This window comes from Muscardinus avellanarius (genome assembly GCF_963383645.1).
Source record: "Muscardinus avellanarius genome assembly, chromosome: 15".
NCBI classification, from domain to species: Eukaryota; Metazoa; Chordata; class Mammalia; order Rodentia; family Gliridae; genus Muscardinus; species Muscardinus avellanarius.
In genome coordinates, this window is record NC_137801.1 from 27,222,307 (window position 1) to 27,249,423 (window position 27,117).

Consider the following 27,117-nt stretch of genomic DNA (forward strand, 5'->3'; position numbering starts at 1 on the left):
TCTTTTACTATTACTCCAGAATCTTCTTCTGTGGCTGCTGCTGCATATTTCTACTTAGGTATCCCAATGTGACCGTGAACTGTAAAACTGAGTTCTTCACCGTCTGGCTTCCTTCTCCCCCTCAGAACTCCTTCCACAGAAACAGCAGCAGTTTTTCCCTTTGTCATAGATCAGAAACTTCTCAGAAGCTGGGAGTAGTGGCGCATGCCTGTAACACCAGTACTTGGGAGGCTGAGACAGAAGGATCACAGGTTTGAGGCTAGTCTCAGCAATGTAGGGAGACTCTCAGAAACCTAGTGAGACCTTGTTTCAAAACAAAAATTAAAAAGGTCTGGGGGCATAGCTCAGAAGTAGAATGTCCCTGAATTTGATCCCCATTACCATAATAAGTAAATAAATAAGCAAGCAAGCTGGTATAGCTCAGAAGTAGAATGTCCCTGGATTCAATCCCTATTTCCCCCAAATAAGATTAAAAGAAGCTTCTGAGACATCTTTGACTCCTTCCTCCCACTTCCTAGTGTTGTGTCGCCTAGCCCAGCACCACACATTGTCAACTGTTCTTTAAAAAAGGAAAAGAAGCAGGGTGTGGTGACCCATACTTGTCATCTCAGTACTTGGGAGGCTGAGACAGGAGGATCCTGGTTTGAGGCCAGCCTCAGCTACTTAGTGAGGCCCTCTGCAGCTCAGTGAGACCTTGTTTCAAAATAAAGAATAAAAAGTTGGCCTGGGGATGCAGCTCAGAGGTAGAATACCCTTGGGTTCAATCCCTAGCACCACACACACACACACACACACACACACACACACACACAAAAAAAAAAAGGAAGAAGAAAATAATTGCTTCCCCCTCTCTTCCTGCTTATCCTCACTGTCACCACCCCGGCCTGTCACCTCCCTCTTTCGGTGACCAGATGTGTAGTCTCTTCTCACCGTGTCCAGTGCTGACCAGGTGGATTTTCCTCAAGCCTGCGCTTGATTGCATGCCCCCCCAAACTAAAAAATCATGATTATAACTCCTGTTCTCAATAAAATCAATCAGAACCCAGCCCGGTATTCACCAGTTCCCTCTCCAGCAATTCACCGTCCTGACACTTCATTTCCAGTCAATAGTTTCAGTCAATTTTCCCCACTTCCGAAGCCCCTTCCCCTGGCCAGTCTCTGTGCGCATGCGCCAGTGTGCACCACACAGGCCTCCCTCCCTCTCCATCTGCCCAACCCCCGCCACACCAGGACTTCTGGACCCCGTGAAGTTTTACCTCCTCCTCAGTGCTGGCTCAACTCAAATCACAGCCTCCACAGGCGATCTCATAATCGAACATCTTCAGGTTATGACAGCTCCACCTGTGGCAATTTGTCCTGTTTCTCGATGCCTTCGTGTTTCATGTATTTGTGTGCATTGCCAGACTGTTGATGACTCTAGGATGAGATTTTTTTTCTCCTTTTTTTGCAGGGCTGAGGAAGGAACCCAGGGGCATTCTAGGTCCGAGCTACACCCCCAGCCCTATTTTTTATTCTTTATTTTAAAAAAAGATCTCACTGAGTTACAAAGAACCTCACTAAGTAGCTGAGGCTGTCCACGAACCCCAATCCTCCTGTCTCAGCCTCCCAAATACTGGGATTACAAGCATGTGCCAGCACACCTGGCAGGATGAGAATCTTTGCCTAACCTCTGTGTTCTGTCATGCCGGGTATACACGAAACTTAACATGTTAGCTCTCGGAAGCCTGGAACTTCTCAATTTTGTTCACTAGCAAATTCTTAGTACTTAAAAAGTAGCCTGGCATGTAGGAGGTGTCTAAGAAATATTTGTTATATAAATTGCAGCTGTTTAGCTGGGCATGGTAGTGCATACTTGTAATCCCAACACTTGGAGAGGCTAAGACAGTAGGATCTCAAGTACAAAGCCAGCCTCAGCAACTTGGTGAGGCCCTCTGCAACTTAATGAGACCCTGTTTCAAAACAAAACAAAACAACAACAACAAACAAACAAAAAAATAAAGATAGGACTGGGGGTGTAGCTCAGAGGTAGAACACCCCTGGGTTCAATTCTCAGTACTACAAAAAAAAAAAAAGCAGATGTTCAATAACTATTATCATTTGATTTGTTCATAGTACCTGCTTCTTCCCTCAGTTTTTTTTTTTATGATAACTAAGAGACTATAGTGAGAAAGAAAGGGAATGAGATTTATATTCAGAATCTGCTCAACAGGCCTTGACTGCTGCTTTTAAAAGACTTTGTCTTCTTACAGATATTAATGAATGTCAGCTCCAAGGTGTGTGCCCTAATGGTGAGTGTTTGAATACCATGGGCAGCTATAGATGTACCTGCAAAATAGGATTTGGGCCGGACCCTACCTTTTCAAGTTGTGTCCGTAAGTAGTGATTTCTTTTTGTTCTTACTTTGGATCGGTTATCTTCGGGGTGTATATAAAAGAAGGGAAATAGGGGTAAATTTATTATTGTAATTATACAGGAAAACCCCATTAAAATGACAAGAGAGAGAGGTAACCATCTTGATACAGTAAAATATATCTATATTATGAGATTTTTTTCCCCGAAATAAACTTTAATTGCATTCAGGAAATTATCATAGAACCATCTCACAGAGGAAATAGAGTTTAATGTCAAGAAAAAAGGTTAATTAAAATGAGTATATCAACCATTTGTGGTACTAGAGAGATGAAAACAGGTTTTTCCCTCATAAATATTTAAGCATTCTTTAGGCTGAATTAAACTCGGTCTCAGCTTCTGCCTTTAATTATTCCAAGTTCTGAGTCACTGGAGTCTGATTTTATGAGGTTTCACTGTACTTTCTCAGTTGGAAAAGTCTGGAAAACAGTTACCAAGGCCCTGCAATCTGCAAAAATTTAGATTTGCTAGTTCAGTTCTAATTTCAAATACTTTCTCCTCAAAACCACCAAACCATCTCCAAAGGTACACTGTTTTGTTTTTCAAATGTCTCTGAGATTCCCTCTTCTTCATGGTAAGGGTGAAAATCCCATCAAACCACGTGTTCTAATACTGGTTCTGAAAATAGAGTTCCATCAAAGAGATGCTCTGTCCAAGAGAACCAAACTAGTGCAGTCACCACAGATCTTATGCCAGTTAGAGATGGGTACGTTTTAGGTAAAAAGTTCTCAAATGGAGAATCCTTAAAGATTATTTTTCTGGTTTTTTTTTTTTTTTTTTTGTGTGTGTGTGTGGTACTGGGGTTCCTGGAAGCCCTCATACCTCTGGGCTACACTCCCAGACCTATTTTATACTTTATTTGGAAACAGGGTCTCACTAAGTTGCTGAGAGCCTCACTAAGTAGCTGAGGCTGGCTTCGAACCTGCGTGATCCTCCTGTCTCTGCCTCCCAAGTGCAGGGATTACAAGTGTGCGCCACCACGCCTGGCCTAAATATTATTTTTCATGTAGCCATGCCCATTACTGCAAAAGTGAATAAACTCAGCAAGATTTTAGAAGTTACACAATAGTGAAGGTTTAAAAATCCTGAACTAGTATTGTGGGTGGTGGAAAACTGCTAGGGCAGCTTGAAGTGCAATTCTGCTTTTATATCTGCAAAGTTATTTGTTGTTATTTTGAATGTGACTTCGGTATAGGCTACGCTGCACCCTCCTTGCTCCTACGTTTTAACTTGTCATTGATTGAATATGTTCTTCATGAGGAGGCAATTATTATTTTTGTAGTTAAGCTAATCTCTAGCTCAATCCCCAAAGTTATGATGTGTAGAGATGTTAAAATACAGACAAATGTAGTAAAATATGAGTGTTGGTCTCATTGATTACTTTTAGGTGAGTTTGTTGAATCTTTCAAAACATGGTGACTAATTATTACTATTTTCCTTTAAAAAATGTCAAGCGCAGATTAGGAAATTTTCAATGTAAGCCCTTTTTTCCATATTCTCTTAATGACAATTTTGATCACGTAGCAGGCAGACACCTAATTATAGGGCTTTTTTTTTAAGAAGGTAAAAATTAGACTATAGCTAGGCATGGTGGTGTAGGCCTGTAATCCCATTACTTGGGAGGCTGAGACGGGAAGATGGCAGATTCAAGACCAGTCTCAACAATTTAGTAAGACTCTCAAAACTTTAGTGAGACCCTGATTGAGAACAAACAAACAGGGATGGAAGTATAGCTCAAAGGTAGAATGCCCCTATGTTCAATCCTCAATGCCAAAAAATAGCAATAATTTGACTGTAAAATTAAGTTTGCACACAAAGTACATTTGAAAAATGATAGAAAGATTTATAAATTTCAAATAAAAATCATATTGACAATATTCAGGTAATTTAGGGCTAATTCTTGGCTAACTTGAATTACATAAGTAAATATTCTAAATAGTTTTCTAATTTAAGTGTAAAGGATTATAAAGAGTTGGGATGTAAAACTTGCTAATGTCTTTTATTCCTCTTGTATAATTTGGCTTGTACTCTGGTTAATATACGTACATGAAAGGTGGAAGATTAAGTAAACTTGGAGAACTGGTCACAGAGTGCTTTCTAAAATGTTGACTAGATCTGATGTCTAGAATTAAGGGCAGACATCCAGGTTTTAATGAGATCGTAGAAACCTGCCAATGAGGATTTTGAAACACTTGCACATCTCCTTAGCATTTATTTTTCCTGTCATTGCCCAAATAATTCTGAACTGATTAAACAACCATCGATTCTTATTTGAAAAGTAAATAATTCAATTTTACGGTTCAGCTACAACAGCTGAAATGCTAAGTGTTAAAAGATATGTGTTGCTATTTCAATATTCCAGTTCTTCTGGATTTTGTTACATGTGTTATCTCAGAGATATGCAGAGTTCCTTCAGGGTTTGTGGTTTGCACCAATCCAGCCTGATTTGTTGGTGAACTCTGAAGAAATGATGGGGAAGTCTGAAGACAGTTGGGATGGATGAGGGAAGAAGGTGATGTTCACAGAGTAAGGGGAAAAATTGGAAAGATGGCCATATATTATTATAAAGCATATGGGGGAAAGTCATGCAGACTTTTATAAAGTCACGGGGGAAGTAGCAGAAGATTGGTGGATACACACACACACACACACACACACACACACACACTGATGGAGTTGTTGCTTTACATTTGGAGTGTATGTTCTAGAGAAGTATAAAGTGAATAGTAGAGACTGGCTGGGCGTGGTGGCGCACGCTTGCAATCCCAGTACTTGGGAGGCTGAGACAAGAGGATCCGAGTTCGTGGCCAGCCTCAGCTACTTAGTGAGGCCCTTTGCAACTCAGTGAGACCTTGTTTCAAAATAAAGAATAAAAAAAGGACTGGAGCATAGCTTGGAGGCAGAATGCCCCTGGGTTCCAACCCCAGTTCTGCAAAAAAATAAAAAATAAAAAATAATAATAGAGACTGGACAGCGTTTGCTTAGGCAGCATAAACTTAGGACACAGTCATACGAGGTATGTCTGACTCTGTGAACTCCAAGAAATGCTCTTGGCTGTGGCGGGGAGCCATGGGAAGCTCTGCTTGCTCCTAAGTGCACTGAGATGAACACTCAGCATTCCTTCACTCCAGCCAGAGGCTGTAGCCGCTTCACTCTCTCCTGCCCGCTCATTCCTGGACCTGGCCCAGCCTGCGGGCAGAGGGCGAGGGTGCTGATACTTGCTGCCTCCGGTTGCTACAGCTGGGCCTTAGGATGAAGTAGCAGTGTCTTCCAAACGCGCCTCTACCTATTTTATGGGGAAAAGTGAAAATTTTAGGATGTGTCAGAGCACATTCAAGAAAAGTGCAATAATCTTTGCGACTGGAAGAGGAATTCTTTCTGCCTTCTCAACCACAATTAATTTAGTTCAGGAGTTTAAGAGATCTAAAATGAACACTGTTGAAGGGGTCCTGGGATGCAGTAAAAGTGCCCAGATAAAAGAAATCAGAGCCTGGGCTTTGCCGGGCATGATGGCGCACGCTTGTAATCCCCGCGCTTGGGAGGCGGAGACAGGAGGATCATGCAGGTTCGAAGCCGGCCGCGCGCGCTGGCTTAGGAGACCCTGTTTCCAAAATGAAAATGTAAAACTAGGTCTGGGAGTGTAGCCCGGAGGTAGAAGGGCTTCCAGGAACCCCAGTACCACCAAAAAAAAAAAAAAAAAAATGGAGGGTTCAGAAAAGATGTGCTCAGAAACTTCTGTCATACCTGTGGAAATGTCGAGATAAAGGGCAAATCTCTTCTGAAAGCCCATCATATTGATGCACATGACTTGTTTTCAAATTTCCCTGCATCTTTATGAGATCTCCATTATTATTACTATCTTATGAATTGGGAATTTGAAGCCTGGAGAGTCTAAGAAACATTCAAAGATCTCATAGCTAGCAATTGACCATTGAGATTTGAAGCCAGGGTTTGTGCTTCAGATTTAGGGTTCTGGGTCAGAGGTGTGCAAACTGTAGCCCGTAGGCCAAATCTGCTTGGTGTTTTTGTAAATAAAGTTTTATTGGAACGTGGCCATATATTAATTTACATATTGTCTAAGGCTGCTCTTGTGCTCCACTGGCTGAGTTGAGAAGTTTTAATACAGACCATATGGCCCATTAAAACTAGAATATTTATTATATGGCCCTTGGCAGAAAAAGTTCACTGACCCTTAAGCTAATCAACACCGTCCACTAGAACTTTCTGTGACAATGGAAATGTTTTCCATCTGTGCTGTCTGATACAGAAGCCACTAGCCACATGTGGCCAGCGTGTCTGGGGAATTGAATCTTTCAGGTTTTTTTCTTTTTCTTTTCTTTTTCTTTTTCTTCCTTTTTTTTTTTTTTTTTTTTTTTTTTTTACTTTTGATACTGAGGATTGAACCTTAAGTTGCTGAGACTAGTCTGAAAACTGTGATCCTCTTGTCTCTGTCTCCAAAGAACTGGGATTACAGGAACGTGCCATCACACGTGGCCCGAGTTTTAAATTTTACTTAAATTTTATTCAAGTAGCAACATGTGGCTAGTATATAATACATTGAACCACATTGTTCTAGATTTTTTTTTATGAGGCCAAATGGGTGAATCACTATTAGCTTTGCTGCTTTGCCCTTAGAAAGGGTCCTTCCTTCCTGCCTTGGTGTTTTTTTTTCCCCCATGTTAACATTGTTCTCCCTGGCACTCAGATGAAGGGTGCATCAGCTTGGACTCCTTCATCTTCTTTGGCTTCTGAGGAAGTCATCAGAAGCTTGTCTTTATGCCTTTTCTGCTCCTTGCACCTCCTCTGCGGCTATCTCGGTGAGGGTCCTGTCTTGCCCTGCTTGGAGGTCTCATGGCACCATGACTGGGAGGTTAGATCTGTGCAAACTGCCCCAAGATGATAACAGTAACCGGAAGAAACCATGGCAGGAGGGTTCTTTACTGCACACTTAGTAAGTGCCTGGCACTGTGATAAGGACTTTGCCTATCACATATTAGATTTTTAAGGTTTCTGAGATTTTTATTGTTATTTTTCCCATTTTAGAAATGAAAGAATTAAGGTACAGAGAGAGTCAAGTCCTTTCTAAAAGATATTCACCTGGTATTGTACAATCCAGATATGAGGCTTGACCCATCTTATAACACAGGCTGAGCCTTTAATCAGGAAAAGGGAAATGGTCTGAATTAATGCTAATATATCATTCATTTAAGAACTTGTTCTTTATTATTTATTATTTCAGTACTTTTTATTGATTAAATAAAATGTTTAAGTACTTATTTTTAGTACTTGTACTCATATTTTTAGGATTAAACATAGGTACATTCTACTTTTTAGCTGTACCCCCAGTTCTTTTTAATTTTTATTTTGAAACAAGGTCTCTCTAAATTGCTGAGGCTGGCCTTGAACCCTTAACCCTCCTGTCTCAGCCTTCCAAGTACTGGAATTATAGGTGTGTACCACTGTGCCTGGCAGAAGAGCTTACTTAGTCTCATATGACATCTGTCAAACAAATGGCCTGAAACTGGAATGTCCCTAGATTCTTTGTTTCTTTGATTTTTGTTCTCCCATACTTTATTTTAATAGCCCATTTTCCATAAAGGATGCTCTGTGGGTCTTAGAAGGCTACCCCTCAGACTCATCAGAACAGCTTTAACTGTTCCCTATACCTGCCTCCCAGCCACAGCCCCATAGACATTTTTAAGGCCAGCTAGACCCTTGTGTCTTTGCTGTCTCCTGCTGTCCTCTCTAGTTTCAGCTTCTTGTAAGTATCAGGTTAATTTATATCTGCTTAGTTAACTTAGTTATCATTCACATTTTAGTACACCAGGGTAGCATGTCTTTGAACGTATAAAGAGAGTTTATTTTATTTTTGAGTGCTGCTTACTGAACCCAGGGTCTTGTGCATGCCGAGCACATGGGTGCTTTACCACTGAGCTCCTTCCCTAAGTGTCAGGCTCTTAATGCATCAATAGTAATCATAATGCACCTGAATAATAGAGCTATAACATTTTACCTTTTTGCTCTGTTTTGGTATTGACTTGCCAGCAACATTGGATGTATGGTAACATTCAAGACTAATCTTGGGTATAGAGAAATATATGTTTGTTGCCATTTTGAAGATTTATCTCTAGCCAAGAGCAAAGAATTTGTCTTCCTGACAGATGTGGCATTTCCAGTTGGTTTTATGTCTCCAAAATGTTTTCCCTTTAGATAGAATATTTGAATCTTTTCATTCTGGTTTTTTTTTTTTTTTTGTGGGTCTGGGGGTGGAACCCAGGGGCATTCGACCTCCGAGCACACCCCCTGCCCTATTTTTTATTCTTTATTTTGAAACCGGGTCTCACTGAATTGCAGAGGGCCTCACTAAGTAACTGAGGCTGTCCACAAACCGCGATCCTCTGGTCTCAGCCTCCCAAATGCTGGGATTACAAGCGTGTGCCACCACGCCCGGCTTTTTCATTCTATTTTAACAACACATTCTGAGAGAAACATATAGCCTGACAAAGCATTGTTTCAATGTACTTACATGTAAGAACCTACACATACCTTTTGTTACTGATCCTCAGTCCTGCTCCACCCCAGACACATTTCCACCTATTCTTTAGAAAGCTTTTGTCAATTTTGCCTTTTTTTTTAGTACAACAGAAACCCTTATGAATAGTCATGTGTACCATATTTTGCATAACAAGTACAGTTGACTAGTGAATTATTATTTACAACCAGTCTTCCAACTGGAGGTTAGAGACACTGAAACAATACAAATGCCCATCTTGCAGGTTCTGGGTAACGTATTGTATCTGGGTTTATATTGACGAGAAGATGGCGCTTACAGAGATGCTTAATAAAATAAGTGGAATTTCCACGCAACATCAGTAGTTCAGGTATTAAAGTGGGGACGGTTTTAAAGGGCATGCCCTGTTAAAATCTGAGGCACAGATGTAGACTTTCATCCTCATAATTATAAATCAAAGAAAATATGAATTGTGAGACTATCAATAAAATACAGATAGGTAAGATAGACTTTTTAAATGTGTTTCTTTTTCCCTCTTTCATATTAGAAGAAGCAGGTTTAGCATTTGTTGCTTTTTATTGGGGGAGGTCGAAACATTTAATCAGAACATGAACTGAAGGTGATATACATCTCTAATCTCAGCTACTCGAGAAACTGAGGCAGGAGGGCCAAAAGTTCAAGGCCAGCCTGCGCAACTTAGCAAGACCTTGTATCAAAATAATAAAAATAAAGGGCTGGGGATGTAGCTCAGTGGTAGAGCACTTGCCCTGCATGCCCAAAGTCTGGGTTTAATCCCTAGTACCAGGAACAAAACACACAGAAAAACACCAACCGATACTCCCAGACTCACTGACAGTTGGCTTATTGATAAGTCTACAACCAGAGAGTCTCTTGTTACTTCCATTACACTGAAACAGCTTGGAAAGCTGTCATGGCAAAATAAAATAAAATAAAATAAAATAAAATAAAATAAAATAAAATAGAAGTGATGAGAACCGCAGAGTACCTCAGGACTTAGAACAGTTGGGTTAGGAAATGCTTGGAGGGGAAAAAATCCTGTCCAACCAAGACATCTTAAGGTAAAAGGTACTTAAAAAAAATTAGCTCAGTAGACTTTACATCTTTATTCTCCAGATGAAAAAATGCCTGAGACTTTACATTTTTCTTTGTGCAGTGTACAAGATTTCACCAGCCGGAGACTTGTTTTAATTAACACGGGCTGTTTTATAATTAGCACACATATAGATTGATCACTGGAAACACTCAAGTTCTCATCTGGAGTTTGGGCTCAGTTTTGGGGAGCAGGTGTGATAGTTTGCTTCAAAAGTGAGCACCTAGAGAGAGGAACAGGATAAACTTGTGCCTTATCTTGTTTTAGTCTCCTAGGAATGTGGGTACGAGGGACGTGGGAAAATAGCTGTGGAACATTTTGCGGGAGGGAGCGGAAGGGACTCAGCGTCACACTCCACCCATGTGATGTTTTGAGGAAACAGCTCTGTTCTGATGTCCCCTTGTCCCTGCGACCTCATCTGAACAGTGAGATTGGGGGCATCAGACCTCATCTGACTGAGCAGTTTTGAGATGGCCCAGACACACTCCATCCCCGTTCACAGTAGGTTAGGAGTTTCTTGAAGGCAGGGTTGTATTTTCCTTGTGCCGTATTTGCCCCCCATGCAGACTGTCTAGCTCTTAGACTGATGAACTTGTACCTTCTCACCTTATGGTAGAAGACCAGGCTCAGGATTCAGGGACTGGATGGAAACAGCCTGATGTGTTTTTGCAGTGTTTTTTGAGAGGCTGAGCACATCACCTGCCCCTTCTCTGCTGTGCTGCCTAATGGGAAGAGGCACTCGGGTGGCACTGTGAGTCAGAAGCCACCTCCTGCCCCATTCATGTTCCCCAGCCATGGATGAGACTTGCCAGCACCCGCCAGCCCTCGCAGCCTTTAGAGCGGGCAGAACAGCTGGTTTGTAGCACTCGCCACACTCCCCATTTTCCATCTAGTCTGGCCTTTACCCTGAAGCTGTCTCTGTGGCAAAGCTCAAGGTTACAAATTGGATCATAGGCAGCAACCAGGTTTATTTGGGCAGGCAGGGTTCTGTTGAAATCATTTCTTTTCACTTATACACATATACCGATTTATTGTTTGCCAAAAGGGGGAAAGGGGCCAGGCAGGGACAATCACTGTCAAAACCTTTGGCACTCTTAACTATAAAACTCGTTTGAAGCTGGGTGTGGTGGCGCAGGCTTATAATCCCAGAATTTGGGAGTCTGAGACAGGAGGATCGCAGGTTCTCGGCCAGTTTCAACTACTTAGTGAGGCCCTCTGCAACTTGGTGAGACCCTGTTTCAAAATAAAGAATAAAAATTAGGGCTGGGGGTATAGGTCAGAGATAGAATGCCCCTGGGTTCAATCCCCAGTACTGGGAAAAAAAAAAAACTCATTTGGTAAATGGATGCTTCATCTAGAAATGCAAGCACGCCAGAGGCCATGTGCGGGCGTGATTCTCTCACACTGAACCTCAATACGGCACACTCTTACACTGCACCAAATAAAAGTAGGTGACCAAAGGACGGTGATACTCTGAAGTTTGATGGATTTATTCTGAAGTATGGTTTTGAATGCCTACTTTAAAGTTCATTTTACTGTTGCTTGAAAAGTCGATCTGGTTTTTCGGCATGACGTCAGGCTCTGTCTCTCTGCTTCAGCGGATCCCCCTGTGCCCTCGGAAGAGAAGGGGCCCTGCTACCGACTTGTCAGCTCCGGGAGGCAGTGCATGCACCCTCTGTCAGTCCACCTCACCAAGCAGCTCTGCTGCTGTAGTGTGGGCAAGGCCTGGGGCCCACACTGTGAGAAATGCCCCCTTCCAGGTACAGGTAAGACGCGCCTCGCTGTATGGCAGAAGCTTTTCCGACTGCATGAGTAGGCAGGATGACTTTGGCACCTTGAGTCATGTTTTTGTTTCTGACTTGAAATGTAGTCTTTAATAGTACAATGGGGTTGTGGCAGCCATAGAAATACAAGTTTGAATCAGTAGGAAAAATGATGTGTGAAGAGAGAGTTCCCCATCTTTCTGGGTAACATTAGACTTCCTTTTGAATATGAAGCCACAGCAATTTATCCTCTGTGTTGAGGACTCTCTGTCAGATACATAAGTATGAAGACCAGAAAGCTGTACGTGGCAGTGTACACACCTAGTGATTTGCTGCCCATCATTTGATAGTAACTAAACCTTAGCAGGGTTACTTATTCCATTATTTCTGGAACATCGCATTTCATTATTTTAACTGGAAATGGAGGGAATTGTATACATGATTGAATTTATGCTATTAAAGCCCCTGATTGAATTTATGCTTTCAGAGTCCCCCTGAGAACCTACAGGTGAGCTGTGTGTTAAGAAGCTGTTGGGTCCATATTTACATAAATTCCCTGAAAGGATAACTTTTCCCTCTAAGCACCTCACTTCTACCAAGGAGTCACTAACTTCTTAAGTAGGGTCAAGTAGAGTTAGATGGAAAAGAACAAAACATAACCTGCAAACCTTGGTCATGTTACGACCAAGGGAGGAGTAGCAGCTATTTTACTGGCTTGAGGTAGGCCTAAAGCACTCTATTAAACTTTGTATTTGAGAAGATGTTCCCTACTCAGGAAAATACATCAAATCTCACAGGGCCTTCTACTGTCTACTGTCTTAAAGCTGTGACTTACCTGATAGCAGAAAAAAATTTAGATAGCAATTTAAGGTTCATGATCCACTTTGTTGGTGGTTAGAATCAGGTGAAGGATCAAACAATGTTGATGGTTAATGGCAGACTAGATAATTTTAGGCCATTCTGATATATCCTAGAACCATCCTAAGCCACATAACACATGAATCATTATTAAAAATTAAGCCCGGCATGGTGGTGCACACCGATAATCCCTGTACTGAAGGGAGGCTGAAGTAGGAGGATTGCAGACTCGCAGCAACTTAGCAAGACCCTGTTTCAAAATAACAATTAAAAATGGCTGGGGGGTGTAACTTGGAGGTAGAACCTCTGAATCCCTGGTTTAATGAATAAATAAACTCCTAGTATAATAAATAATAAATAAACATCTCTATAGTTGACAGACACATTTTAATTTCAGTTTTGATAGCTTTACATCCTTACATAAACCATAAATCAAGATGGTGGATGTAATTAGGAGCATTCCTCCATCATATAATAACTACATTTGAAAACAATATTAGAGATAATTTTTTGCACTTAATTAATTTTTGTTACATGGTGATTTTCATTAAAAAAACTGTTTAGTTCATTAGCATTTCAAAATTTGGGAGAAAAACATGTTTTCTTCCAGAAACATCTATTTTCAAGTAAGAATTCTGTTTCCTAGTTAAAGCTAAGAATCAAGTTCCACCGTTTAGTCTGTGATTCTTAGACAAACAGTATTTTAACATGCTTTAAGGAACTATTTTAGAGTTTCCCTTGTATTGAGAACTAATTTTAGGTCCAAAACATTCAGTAAAAGATTTCTTGTTCAGTGAAAGTGAGAAATTACTTATTTGGCTTTCATTTTTAAAACTAGAAGTAAAAAAGTGACCATAAGCTCCCCACTGCCTGTATTTGGTAACTTATTTGTCTCCAACACCAACAGCGGAGGAATCCGCTGGGTTTGGGATTTGTCCTCCTGGAGCCGCACACACCCTGCCGCCCTTGTCTTCCTCTTAGTCCTGGGGATCCTGCAGTGAAGGTTAGCAAGTCACTCAAGAAGAGCCCACTTTTTTTTTAAAGAATACTAACTACTTTTATTTTCTGGCAATAATAGTAATTCTGGGGCATAGACTGTCACCGAGTTCTTCAAGTAGTTTAAGCGTCTGGCTTGGCCAGTCCGTGGCCCACTTGTCATTGCTTGACAATAACCACGTGATCCAGCATCTCCTTTCTGTCTGGATCTGTCATCTCTTAGCATGTCTCACGTCAGGGTCTTCCTTCTCATTATCCAGAGACTTTCTCTTCACAAACACCCCCATTTTCAGACCTTCCTAACCCACACCTCCACGCCAGCCAGGGGGCGGGGGCACTCCATTCTAGGTGAGCCCTTTGGGTTCTTTAACTAGAAATGAATCATAAGGATCTTAGCACCTCGTTTGCTTGAACAGTGGCCATTCTTCCTTCTTTCTTTCCTTTTCTTCCTCTTCTTTTTCTTCCCTTCCCTTCAATTCCCTTTATTTTCTTCCCTGTCTCTTTCCTTTCTTGCTCATTATCTAACTTGGATGTTATTAAGCTCTTTGCTAATAACTAATGAAATTATGCCAAAGCTGGAAGAAAAGTCTCATTTTTTGCTGATATTACGCATATACACATGATACATGTAACATGTATGTTGTCTTCTATACCTAGAACATCTCCTAATATATTATGTATATACCCATCATTATTATTATGTATATTTTATATGTAATGTGTTACATATAAAGTGATATACATAATAGCTCTTAATTGGTTGCTTATATATATTTGTAATATGATATATAAAGTACATGCTATAGAGATAGGCTGTTTATGTATATGTCTGTGTCCTGATTGGTTAGAATAAGGAATCAGCAGATGGATAAATGTGTAGTTAAAGGTTGTAAATATGCAAGTTTATCAGAAATTAAATCAATTTGCTTACATTTTTTGTATCTGTTTCTGAAGTATTAAAGTTACTAAAGTATTAGTGATAATTTATTAAGAGATATTCATCATGATATTGTCCTCTGTATAAGTTTGCTCTGTTAGATTTTTAAAAGGAATATTTTCCCATCCCAAATCTAGCTGCTTTTAAGGAAATCTGTCCTGGTGGAATGGGTTATACGGTTTCTGGCGTTCATAGACGCAGGCCAATCCATCACCATGTAGGTAAAGGACCTGTATTTGTCAAGCCAAAGAACACTCAACCTGTTGCTAAAAGTACTCATCCTCCACCTCTCCCAGCCAAGGAAGAGCCGGTGGAGGCCCTGACCTTCTCCCGGGAACACGGGCCAGGAGTGGTGGAGCCAGAAGGTGAGAGCGAGTGGGGATTGTGGACTCCAGCTGTTGGTCACTGTGTCTGCTCTTTGATTTTTTTGTTTTTACCCTTGTAGAACAGGGTTTCTCAACCTTGGCACTGCTGACATTTTAAGGTAGACAATTCTTTCATGGGTGGGGAGACTGCCCTGTGTTTTACAGGATATTTAGCAGCATCTATAGCCTTTGACTTCTGGATGCCAATGGCATCCCCGCTCCCATAGTTGTTACAACCAGAAAATGATGTCTGAACACTACAGTGTCCCCAGTCACCCCGACCGGGGACATGGGGTGAGGAGTGTGCAGTCACCCTGATTGAGAATCGCTGCTCTAGAATAATATGTACCCAGCAGGTAACGGTATATTCCTTGGTAATTTCAGAATATGATTGTGCCGTTTGGGGGTTGACTTTCCTTGATTTTATTTCTGGAGAGTGACTTAGATGCTTCAGGGAACATTCCTAATTCATTTCTGTCTTTAGAAAACCATTTAGTAAGTGTTTCCAAAATAGAATCCACAGGCCTAAAAATGTTAGAGCATTTACTGGGCTTTCATGAAACAGTATAATGGCAGTTTGGAGGGTTGGGGGTGAAGTGCAGGATACTGGGAAATGTGGATCAAAGGGATCCGGGGGATTGCCTCATCTGGTCCTCTCTCTTCTACCTTCTGGGAAATCTGAGACCTAGAGAGGGGACAAGACTTGTCACACATCATAAAGAGAGTACAAAGGACCAGGTAGCTCATTCAAAGAAGAGGGTTATGGCCTTACATGTGAGGAGTCTAGAGACAGACAGTCCCTGGAACTCGGGAAAGGAATTATCTCTACCTCTGCATCTGTATAGAAACCAGCATTTCCAATAATCTAAATATCTTGGTTACCACCAAAAAGTTTCTCTTTCCAGCTGGAAGAAATGCAGATGTCAAGTTTGTATGGAATGTATGCATATGCTCTAAAAGGGTTCCCATTGGCTTTTCACAGCTGGTTCTTAGGGCAGAATTTAGGGTGCTCATTTATGGATCTTGTGAAGAGGCAGGATGCCCAGGCTGGTGAAAGGTTGGGAGCGTGGTGTAGCCTCCTTCCAGGGAGGCAGGGCTTTCTTCTGGGCTCCGGACATCTATGTGTTCTGGCCTGTTTTATCTCACTCCTTCACCTTCTGCATTCCAACTTGGTTAGGCAAAGAAACGCACCTCACCTGAAATGGCCTGTTTATACCTGGGGTACATTCATCATGGCCAGATATTTGCAACTGTTCATCCCTTCAAATGGGCTCTGGGCCATTCTGACTCAAGACTTTCTTGACAGTGGGTTCACAGGATTGAAGCTTAGAGCAGCGATTTTAGCTTATTGGGTACCCTAATTGTTTTAAGGAGTTAATGCATAGCCCCAGCCCGTTTGCTAATCAGTAGGAAGACATTGATTCAGGAGAAAAATCTTAGCATTGGCCCAAAGCTTAAGGACTAATACTGAAGACTGATTAATGAAAAGCAAATCTCTCAAAATACAGAACCCCCACCACAAGAATGTTCATGATTGTGTAGTATGTAATTTGCTCGGACTGATGCTAATCTCTAATTTGGCTCTTGCTGGCTTGTGAGATTCCCCCTCCCACACACAATTTAGTTAGTATGTCTCCCTGAAAATACTCACAGGGGTTTATTAAAGAACAGACTACATCTAGAATACAGTGCCTATTCTCAGTGTTTTATTGAAATAAGAGACATTCTTTTTTAATATCAACACTAGAAAGCATTTCAAATCTTATACACTAGACTAAGGATTAGTATTTGGCCCATTAAGGAGATGGTTTGCTTTCTAAGACCTGGGATGTACTATGTGATTAGATTAGGCACAAAATAATGTACCTTAAGTCTTTCCCTCCGTTGCTTTTTAGTTTATTCGTCTTAATTTTGAATGAGAGAGTTTGAAAGACTAATTCATATTTGCTCTCTGAGCTCCTGTAATTGGAGAATTAAATAGCACAGAAGGTCTCTATAAGTCATGTGTAAAAATCTTTAAAATGACTGTGATTCTGTATTTAGCTTAGTTTAATTCTTAATCCTTTTGGAGAAATACTGGACTTTTATTGCTTTTTAAGAATGAAAATATAATGAGTGAATTGCTTTAAATTGCACTAATGCCCTTCTTTCTTTTCTGATTTTAGTGGCAACTGCGCCCCCGGAGAAGGTAATGTATTCATTGTTTACAAGTCTCTCTCTCTCTAGTTTTGACTTTCAAGATAATTCTTTTAGAATGTTTATATTTTTAAAATTTTAGATACACTAAGGTATACATTATGTATCATTTAATTTAAAGAAATACAGCATTCATTCATTCATTCATTCATTCATTCAAGAAATACTGAGCACTTTCTAAATGACTGGCCCTATGCTCAGTGGTAGGAAAATAAAGAGAACAAATTAGACAAAACTTCCTGTTCTCACGGAGCTTATGTTCTTTCTAGTGAGAAGAAAATTGTGGTAACTAATGGAAGTCAAGGAAATAGAATTCAAGGAGTCATTGATGGCCCAGACAGGTGTTTATGTAATTGCACTTTCTTCTCATATGTAATAAGTGAGATACCTTTTAGTTTGACTAAAATTTAGCACGTATATTTGAACTGAATTGGAGTGAAAAACAGAACCTACCTGTGAAAGCTTTAATCAAATACTTGAGCATTATTTATTAGAAATTTTAGAGAAAATTTTGTCAGCCTTGGGTTTTACAGTATAAAATGGGACTACAAATTGTGAGTCTTACTAATAGGGAATATAGACAAAGTCCTATTTACACACTATTATACCTTTTTTTAAATCTTGTTTCAATTATTTATTTGATAACAACATGAAAATTAGGTAATTATTGTGTATACATGTATGTATTATTCAGTTGACAAGAATATATCAGCTATTAGAATTTAGCTGGCATGGTGGCACACACCTATAATTCCAGAGGGTGAACAAGTATGAGGAACTGTGCAAATGAGCAAGGGTTGGCATGAGGGGTAAAGTGGGGAGGACCAAAAAGTGACTTGAAGTCCGCATGTGATGGATTAATGATGGTGGCGCGGACAGAGAAGATGAGGGTGGAGCGAGACCCTGTGTGATTCTGTGTGGGGTGGATTTGAGGGACCCGTGGAACATCTAGCGAAGTTACCCTGCAAGCCTTAGAACTTAAAAATTGGGTCTTCGAGCCAGTACTCAGATAAGCTACCTTTTTTTAGAAGCAGAAAAGAGGTGATAATTGAAGCCAGAAGAGAGAATAAAAGGGAAACAGAGGCTAGGGAGGTGAGCTTGCTAGTAGGTAAAGTAGTAAAAGCAAGTATAGACTGAGTATGGTAACAGAGGAAATAGCTTAATGAGTACCTAGGGGGGGTGGAGGTACTGAAGATTGAACCCAGGAGCATTCTACCTCTGAGCTACACCCCGCCCCCCCCTCTTTTTTAAAATTTGAAACAGGGTCTTGCTAGATTGCTGAAAGTCTCATTAAGTTGCAGAGGCCAGCCCCAGCCCTACCATCCTCCTGCCTCAGCCTTTGATGAATACTTTTTTTTTTAACCTTTCTACTTCCGGGCTACACTCCCAGACCCATTTTATATTTTTTAAAATTTGAAAACAGGGTCTCTTAAGCCAGCAAGGCTGGCTTTCGAACCTGCGTGATCCTCCTCCCAAGCGAGGGGATTACAAGCGTGCGCCACCACGCCTGACTGATGAATACTTTTAATTAGGCATTATTAGGAGCTCCCTGGCCGGGCACCGGCGTCGATGAAGGCATTGATCCATCATTAGATGCAATTGTTGTACCACACAAGCCCCCTGGAGCTGCACCTGGAAGAGGCTGAGCCATGGTGATGGGTTGTTTTTTTGGTTGGGGTCCAGGAGACAAGAGTGGGTGGCAGGATGTTAGAAAGCTCTGAGTCATCCTGCTTCTGTTGCCGTGGCCACACCACCGTGGAGAGAGCTGGAGGTCAGGCTATTAGCTGTGCGCTAGTGGAGGCTATGGTGGCTGACTGGTCTCAGCTACGTTAACCTCTGTTATGCCCACTGTGTCATCTGCAGGTTGCGGTTGGTCGCTCTGGGCAGAGCCACAGTTGAATGAGGCAAAGCTCTAGTCCTCACCTGGAGTGAGTGTGGCCCTGTTAGAGACCAAATACTGATGCTAATGCCGAGGCCTTTGCTTTAAAAGTCTCACTTTTAGCCCAGAGAAGCTGCTGAGAGTGTCTGCATAGATCCGCAGTGCTGGTAAAACTCAAGTGCTTGCCATAGGAACACACAATTTTTTTTAGGTGACAATTATTCAGGTTAATATTTAATATCCTATGGCATTTCTTTGCTTTTCTGAAAATATAATTAATTAAACAAAAATAAACATAAGTGAGAAACTAAAAGCAATTCCTATTATTTCAATTTCCCCCTGTACACCACTTCCAATACAACCACCAGGAAATACCTTCACTGGGTCAAGAGAAAACGAAACTTGAGCCTGGTCAACCCCAGCTCTCTCCAGGCATTTCAACTATTCATCTACACCCACAATTTCCAGGTAACCTGTGTTGATCTGTGCTGTCTCTAACAGTATCTGAATTTGAAGCTTAAGAATTTTTGCGAGTTTTTGATTTTTGTGTAATGCATCATTGGAATTCATAATTGAATTTAAAAATGAAAATGCATACTACAGTATGTTTACATATATATATGTTGGTATAAGTATAGTACTGTAAATATTAAAATGAGAGAGATAACTTTCACTATCTTGTCATCAGAGACAGTATTTATTATTCACATATTATTGAAAGCCATTACTTGACGAATGGTTATTTTTCTTGACGTCTGAACTGCTCTCAGATATTCTTACTAAATATTGAAAAACCAGAGCTTTGAGTTAATGCCATGAACTTGCAAGAGTCATGGCAGTGTTTTACATCCAGGAGCTATTGTGACGTGTTAGTAGAGTAAGTCGCGTTGCATTTTGAAGTGGGCTCTTAGTGCACAAAAAGGTTGTTAATTTTCTTCTTACCCTCTACTTCCCCACGTAGTAGTGATTGAAAAAACATCACCTCCTGTGCCTGTGGAAGTAGCTCCCGAGGCTTCTACATCGAGTGCCAGCCAGGTGATCGCACCTACTCAAGTAACAGGTCGGTGCCGCATTAGCCATGTCATAGATCCTACGGAAACACCCTTCTGACCCCACTTAAAATGCTTTATCAGATGTGTGCAATTGCACACGGTAAGGTCAGTCATAATATCAATATTTGAAAGTAATCAAAATGTTACTAAAAAGGAGGAGTGTGCATAAATTATAGTACCTCTACAGTAGAATATGACATAGTAATTAATATTTTAAAAGAATAATGGAAAGACATGCTTATGGCCTAATGTTTATTCAGAAATACAGGGTACAATGTGATGATTCTAACTTGGTTTTTAAAACAAAGTTACTGCACAGGGGGTTGAAGCTCTGGAGATTTCTCTTTACGCTGAGACTATATAGGCGCCCAGCACTTTCTGATTTGAATTTGGGTCTCAAGGAAGCTTTTGTCTTAGATACAGGTTTTTATTTGTATCTTTATGTAGAATATAAAAATCTGTATTTATATTCTTCTTACATATAAAATACACTATTTATAGAATATTGTAGAATATTATATTTAAATTTACAAAATATAAATATATTATATTTATGTGTAGAATATATATACCTGTATCTGCTACGTTTCTGTGTCTAATAAAAACTTTCTATCCATATTCTTTTTTTTTTTTTTGGTGGTGGTACTGGGGTTTCTAGAAGCCCTTCTACCTCTGGGCTACACTCCCAGACCTATTTTATTTTATATCTTTTATTTGGAAACAGGGTCTCTTAAGCCAGCAAGGCTGGCTTTGAACCTGCGCCATCCTCCTGTCTCAGCCTCCGAAGCGCGGGGATTATAAGCGTGCGCCACCACGCCTGGCTTTCTATCCATATTTTTAAAAAGTCTACAAACACAGAAAAGGAGGCCCAAGGAAAATACATCAAAGTATTCAACTATTACCAGTTAATAAAATTGTAGATAATCTTTATGTTCTTCAGTATATTTTTCTGTGTTTTAAAAAGGTTTTGTAATAAACATATATTAAGTTACTAGCTTAAATATATATAAATCTATTATTTTTAAAACAAATTCAGAAACCTAAATGGTGCTATTCTTTTTGGGGAGGTTATTATTATTTTGTTATATTTAAAAAAAATTTTTATTGGTGCATTGCAGTCATATGTCTTTATTGGGTACAAGATGTTAGAGGCATACTTGCACCCATCACTCGTTTAGCCCTTCCCCAGTTCCTCCCCATCCCCTCCCCCTCCCTCCTTCTCATGCTTGGCTTAGTGATTGACTTTGATATGTTTGCTAAAGTACACCAGAGTTCCTCCTATGACCCATTTTCTCCGTAGCTTCCACATGCTAGGAAAAGCATCCGATTTCTTACTTTTCATTACTGACTAATCTTACTTAGCATAATGTAGAATTAACTTCTATAGTTGGGCCAGGTGGTGAGGTGCATGCCTATTATCCCTGCTACTCAGGAGGCTGAGGGAGGAGGATCACAAGTTAGAGACCACCTTGAGCAACATAATTAGCGTCTATCTCAAAATTAAATAAAAAGGATTATGAGTTTAGTTGAGTGGCAGAGTGGTTGTCAACTTATACGTGAGGCTATGGGTTCAGTCCGAGCACCAAAAAAAGGAAAAGAAAAGGAAAAAGAAAAATGTTGATATAAATCAACAACAGAAAAACTAATAATAGAGAAATGGGAAAATAGTACAATGAGAGTAATCATAGAAAAATAATACCAAGGAGCATATAATAGGAAATTTCAAATTTACTAGAAATAAAAGATACGCAAATTTCAATAGGACAATATTTTATTTATATTGGATTATTATTTAAAACCCAATAAAATTTCTTTTATCAGTGTGAACTTGAGACTCTCCCACACTGATTTCAGAGAAGCATGGCCAACAGGATATATAGGGAGACATATAGAAACGGATTTATTGGGAGGGGTTGGCTCATAAGATTCTTGAGCCTGAAAAATTCCATACCATCTGCCACCTGCTGGCCCGAGGCCTAGGAAAGCTGGGATGTGGTTTCAATCAAACCCCCAAGGCCCAAGAGCCCAGGGGGCCGGTAGTGTAAGTCGCAGGTTGAGTTGGAAGGCCTGAGAAGCAGGATCACTCATGTCTATGTTCCAGCTTGAGCCCTCAGTGAATAGGATGGAGCCCACCCGAGCTGGGGAGGGTGATCTTTACTCTGTCTACTAATTTGAATGCTAATTTCTTCTGGAAGTACTCTCACAAACCTGAAAAAAAAATAAATGTTTTATCAGCTATTTGATGTCTGTTAGTCCAGTGAAATTGACTCATAATATTAACCATTAGAGAATGTAAACTTGATCCTCCTTTTTTGGTAAAGCGTAGATTGACAATATGTTTTAAAAACTTTATAAATGTCCAGATCTTTTGACCTACTAATTCTATTTTAAAATATGTCATATAGAAAAAAAAAGTGGGTGAATTCATTTGAACAACCCCCCCATGCCACTCCTGAATGGCATGGGGCTGTAACTGTCTTCTGTATTTCTTTTCTTTTCTTTTTTTTTTTTTTTGATGGTACTGGGGATGGAACCCTTCTACCTCCGGGCTACACTCCCAGACCTATTTTATATTTTTATTTGGAAACAGGGTCTCTTAAGCCAGTGTGGCTGGCTTTGAACCTGCGCAATTCTCCTGACTCCGTCTCCCAAGCGTGGGGATTACAAGTGTACGCTCCCACGCCCGGCTCTGTATTTCTTTTTAATAAACTCCTTTAAATCTTCAAAAAAAAAATGTCATATAGGAAGTAATGTCCCCAAAGACTGTGAAAATGTTTTATATGAGTAATTATTTATCACTTTACTATATGTAACAGAATAAAAGAAAAATAACCTAAACATTCAACTATAGGGGAATAGATAGTTATATTACATTTATATACTAGAATATTATGCTGCCACCAAATATTATTAAAAAAAAGGAGACATAGATACATTGAGAAAATGCTGGGATAAAATACACCAGATATTAGCAGTGTTTCTTTTTCTTTTTGTAGCGAGACCTAAAAAGTCTACATGCTATTTTATTTTTAGAATTTTTTAAAATTTCTCATTTACTGCAAAGTGTACATCCGCTTTACAGTCAGAAAAAAAAATGTCACCACAGTATTCTGTTAGATAGGAGGAGTGAATCAAGAACTCTGTTGTTCAGCATGGTAACTGTAGTTAATCACAATATGTGGCATTCCTGAAAAATGCTGAGAGTGGATTGAAATGTTCTCACCACACATGTGAGGTAATGCAGCTAGAGTTAGTCATTCAACAGTGCAGATGGACTTCAAAATACAACAAATATATATAATTTCATCTGTCAGTTCAGAAAAATAAAAATTTAGAAGCATCACTAAGCAGAATTATACCAAGTTAATCTAAGCGTGTTCAGGGTACCCTTGCAGTATCGGGTTGCTGATACATAGCAAACATCACTTAGAGAAGTGTTCAGTCTCCCTTAAACATCCCTCCTCAGGAGCACACACTACATTCCCATTGGATATATTCTGCTATGTTAAACTTTTTTTTTGGATATGTAAACCATTTTTTTCTAAGTACGCCATTTTAAAGCATTTTAAACCATTTTTTGCTATGTAAAACTGCGAAAACCATTTTTTCAAAACTGCGAATAGACCTCTTTTAGATACATGAATTGAAACAGTAGATTGGAAAGGGTCTTTAAAAGCACCTCTGTCCCAGGTGAAATATGAGTGGCTTAAGGAGAGAGGGGGCGCATTGTGGACACCACAGTGTGTTTCCAACTAATTCAGCGACAGAATCAAGGCCCTCTGCCCTCAGAGTCCCACCGCTCCCCGAAATACATGGCAACCTCTCTATGGTTTTATAAATGAGTGTGTGTGTGTGTGTGTGTGTGTGTGTGTGTGTGTGTGTGTTACTTGGGATTGAACCTAGGGGCATTCTACCTCTGAACTACAGCCCTAGCCCTGTGTTTTACTTTTTATTTTGAAACACAATCTCACTAAATTGCTGAGGGCCTTGCAAAATTGCTGAGACTAGCTTTGAACCTGCAATCTTCCTGTCTCAGCCTCCCAATTACTGGGATTGCAGGCGTGCACCACCACACCCAGCTTGGTTTGACTATTATTACTGAGTCAAATCCTATAGAAATGTTAGTTGTTCATAGTAGTTTTGGATTGATACAATGAAATGATAGTGATTTTTTTAAAATATGACTAAAATTGCCATTCTCTATTCAGATATCATCTATATAGACATCTATTTTATTAAACATGTCTCTAAGAGACTGCTCGTTGCAAGATGTACGTGTGTGTAATATATTATTTTGGTTAGCAAGGATCTTCTAATTTTTTAATGTTAATAAGAAAAATTGCAGGGTGACAGTGTAATTCACCAGTTCTTTCTAAACGACTACCGCGTTTCCGTTTTCCAGCGTGAAGTTTTGAAGGGGTGTGGCTGATTTCACTGGCTAAACCTCCTGCAAAGCAGCTTTGTAGAGATGAAATTGGACTAGCTGTGTGCACTCTCATCCTGTAAATATTATTCCCGCGTAAGCGATAGCAAATGAAAGTTGCTGGCTTGCAACTGAACAACAGAGCTGATAGAAAAAATTTTAAAAGCCCTTTATATGAAGTTGTTGGAAGACAGCTGAATTCCGAGTCTGACAGGTACACAGGGCACACATATGTGACCACACACTGGGCACAAACACTTCCTTCCAGGAAACATTCGACGCAGAATTGTGTTTTTGTATAGCACTTATAAGGACTTCCACTTCATATCCTGAAAGAATTTGTGAAAGATTCTTTGGGGAGAAAATGATAAATAGAGGGTCTTTGAATTTAACTGGTTGTGAAGTAGTGCCTTACTGTAGAGTGAGCTACATTAGCATAAGAATACCATTTTGTATCAAATTTAATTTAAATCAAAATGCAGATATTCCCATTGGTTTGCTGTGAGGGGCCAAACACAGATTTAAGGAGTAATCTGATTAATTCTTTCAGGAACATTTTAAAATGGGTCCTCCCCACTACAATACAGGGGCAATAAATGTTATTTGTTAGTTCCTCTCATATTTGAAGAAAGAAATAGAATAATAAGAGTCTAAAGTAAATATAATCAGACCGGATGTGGTGGCATATGATTGTAATCTCAGTACTTGAGAGGCTGAAACAAGAGGATTGAAGGTTTGAAACCAACTTCGTCAAGGTAGTAAGACCCACAACAACCTAATGAGACGCTGGTTCAAAAATAAATAAATAAATAAATAAATAAATAAATAAATAAATAAATGGACTTGGAGGGAAAGAGGGAGTGTAGCTCAGAGGTAGAATTCCCTGGCTTTAATCCCCAGTATCAAAAATCAATGAGTGGCCGGGCGTGGTGGTGCACGCTTGTAATCCCCACGCTTGGGAGGCAAAGACAAGAGGATTGCGCAGGTTCGAAGCCAGCCGCGCGTGCTGACTTAGGAGACCCTGTTTCCAAATAGAAATATAAAAATAGGTCTGGGAGTGTAGCCTGGAGGTAGAAGGGCTTCCAGGAACCCCGGTACCACCAAAAAAAAAAAAAAAAAAAAAAAAAAAAATCAATGAGTGAATAAAAGCAGCCCCACATGATATCTTTATGGTGTTGCAATTGGAGGTAGCCTTTCAGATGCTAGCCAAACCCACTTTGACATATAACAATCATCAACTGAGCCACATATTTGCAGATCAGTGTGATATTTTCCACTCTTCACAGCTGACTCGGTGGCTTGCAGCTTTATTGGCATCCTGTTTCCAAATAAATTATATACTTCGGCATTTAAATTCTCGATTTAGCATAGTGTCTTAATAGCTGAGGGATAGGTTGGGAACTCAAACCTTTATTTCTCTGGCAAATATTTACAAAGTGGAAACATCTGTTTCAATTGTTGTGGGACAGTTTTTGCTCACGGTGGGGGCAGCTAGGAAGCCAGGGCATTTTTGGAAAGCTTCCCATGCGTTAACATTGAATGCCTCACTCCAGGGCTCTTCCAGAACTTTTTCCAAGGCCCTTTTGGACTGGCCAGAAATGATTCTATGTCTTCCATGACTGCCTTACAGAAACCTCCGTAATTATCATGCCCGGAGCAGTTTTAAAGCTGATTTGCTCATCTGAATTTTCCAGAACTCAGAATTGACCCCTTCAAAAAATGTGTGTCCCTGAAGCATATTCTAGTGTCATTACAGTCTCAAAAAACTATGTATGCTGTTGGAAAATGGCTCTAAAAAATGTGAAGTCATCGTGTTTAGTGCTTCCAGACTCTAGTTCCTTAAGGCGTCCATTCATTTACTTGTCCATTCACTCGAGTTATCACACGATGAAGAAAGAGCCTGAAGGTCAGCCTGCCTCTTTCAGTGTATTTCTCAAAGCTTTCTTTTTTCACCTGATTTTAGAAAATAAAAATATCAAGCAGTTACATTCACCATTGGCCCTGCTGCTGGGTAGATAGAGCATTTGTTGGCTTTTTTTTTTTTTAATTTATGGTTGTATTGGGGATTTAACCCAGGGAGGGTCTACTGTTTTTTACTTTTTATTTTGAAACAAGGGCTCACTAAGTTGCTAGGCTAGCAGCCAACCTGTAATCTTCCTGTCTCAGCCTCCAAAGTATTGGAATTATAGGTGTGTGCTCCCATGGGCCACTCCTTTTTCCAAATCTTAAGTAGACTCCAGAAAATTAAAGTAAAACTCTTGAAATTAAAGTAAAACTCTTGCCTGGCGTGGTGGCGCACGCTTGTAATCCCCGTGCTTGGGAGGCGGAGACAGGAGGATCACGCAGGTTCGAAGCCAGCAGCGCTGGCTTAAGAGACCCTGCTTCAAAAAAAAAAAAAAAATATTGTGTGTGTGTGTGTGTGTGTGTGTGTGTGTGTGTAAGTGTAGCCCGGAGGTAGAAGGGCTTCCAGGAACCCCAGTACCACCAAAAAAAAAAAAAAAAAAAAAGTAAAACTCTTGACTCGGCAGAGTTGAAGTTGTTTTAGGAGACACATATAGGAAGAAAGGGTCCTGGGAACCAAGAAGCATATGGGTGGGCATTCTGAAGGACACATGAG

The 27,117-nt window shown here is 40.1% G+C and overlaps 1 protein-coding gene across 24 annotated transcripts in view; it reads left to right on the plus strand.

Moving 5' to 3' along the window:
• LTBP1 (latent transforming growth factor beta binding protein 1) overlaps positions 1-27,117 on the plus strand; it is a gene marked incomplete at both ends in the record, with an annotated part of 441,497 nt that overhangs the window by 283,162 nt on the left and 131,218 nt on the right. For 8 of the 24 annotated variants that reach the window (XM_080711776.1, XM_080711773.1, XM_080711779.1 and 5 more), the window contains 6 exons: positions 2,250-2,372; positions 11,630-11,797; positions 14,882-14,950; positions 17,116-17,138; positions 19,394-19,493; positions 19,987-20,085. In XM_080711776.1, coding sequence (XP_080567902.1) covers positions 2,250-2,372; positions 11,630-11,797; positions 14,882-14,950; positions 17,116-17,138; positions 19,394-19,493; positions 19,987-20,085 — 582 coding nt within the window. Of the gene's footprint in view, positions 1-2,249; positions 2,373-11,629; positions 11,798-14,722; positions 14,951-17,115; positions 17,139-19,393; positions 19,494-19,986; positions 20,086-27,117 lie in introns of all 24 variants that reach the window. The other 16 variants (XM_080711765.1, XM_080711766.1, XM_080711785.1 and 13 more) reach the window with 5 other exon arrangements.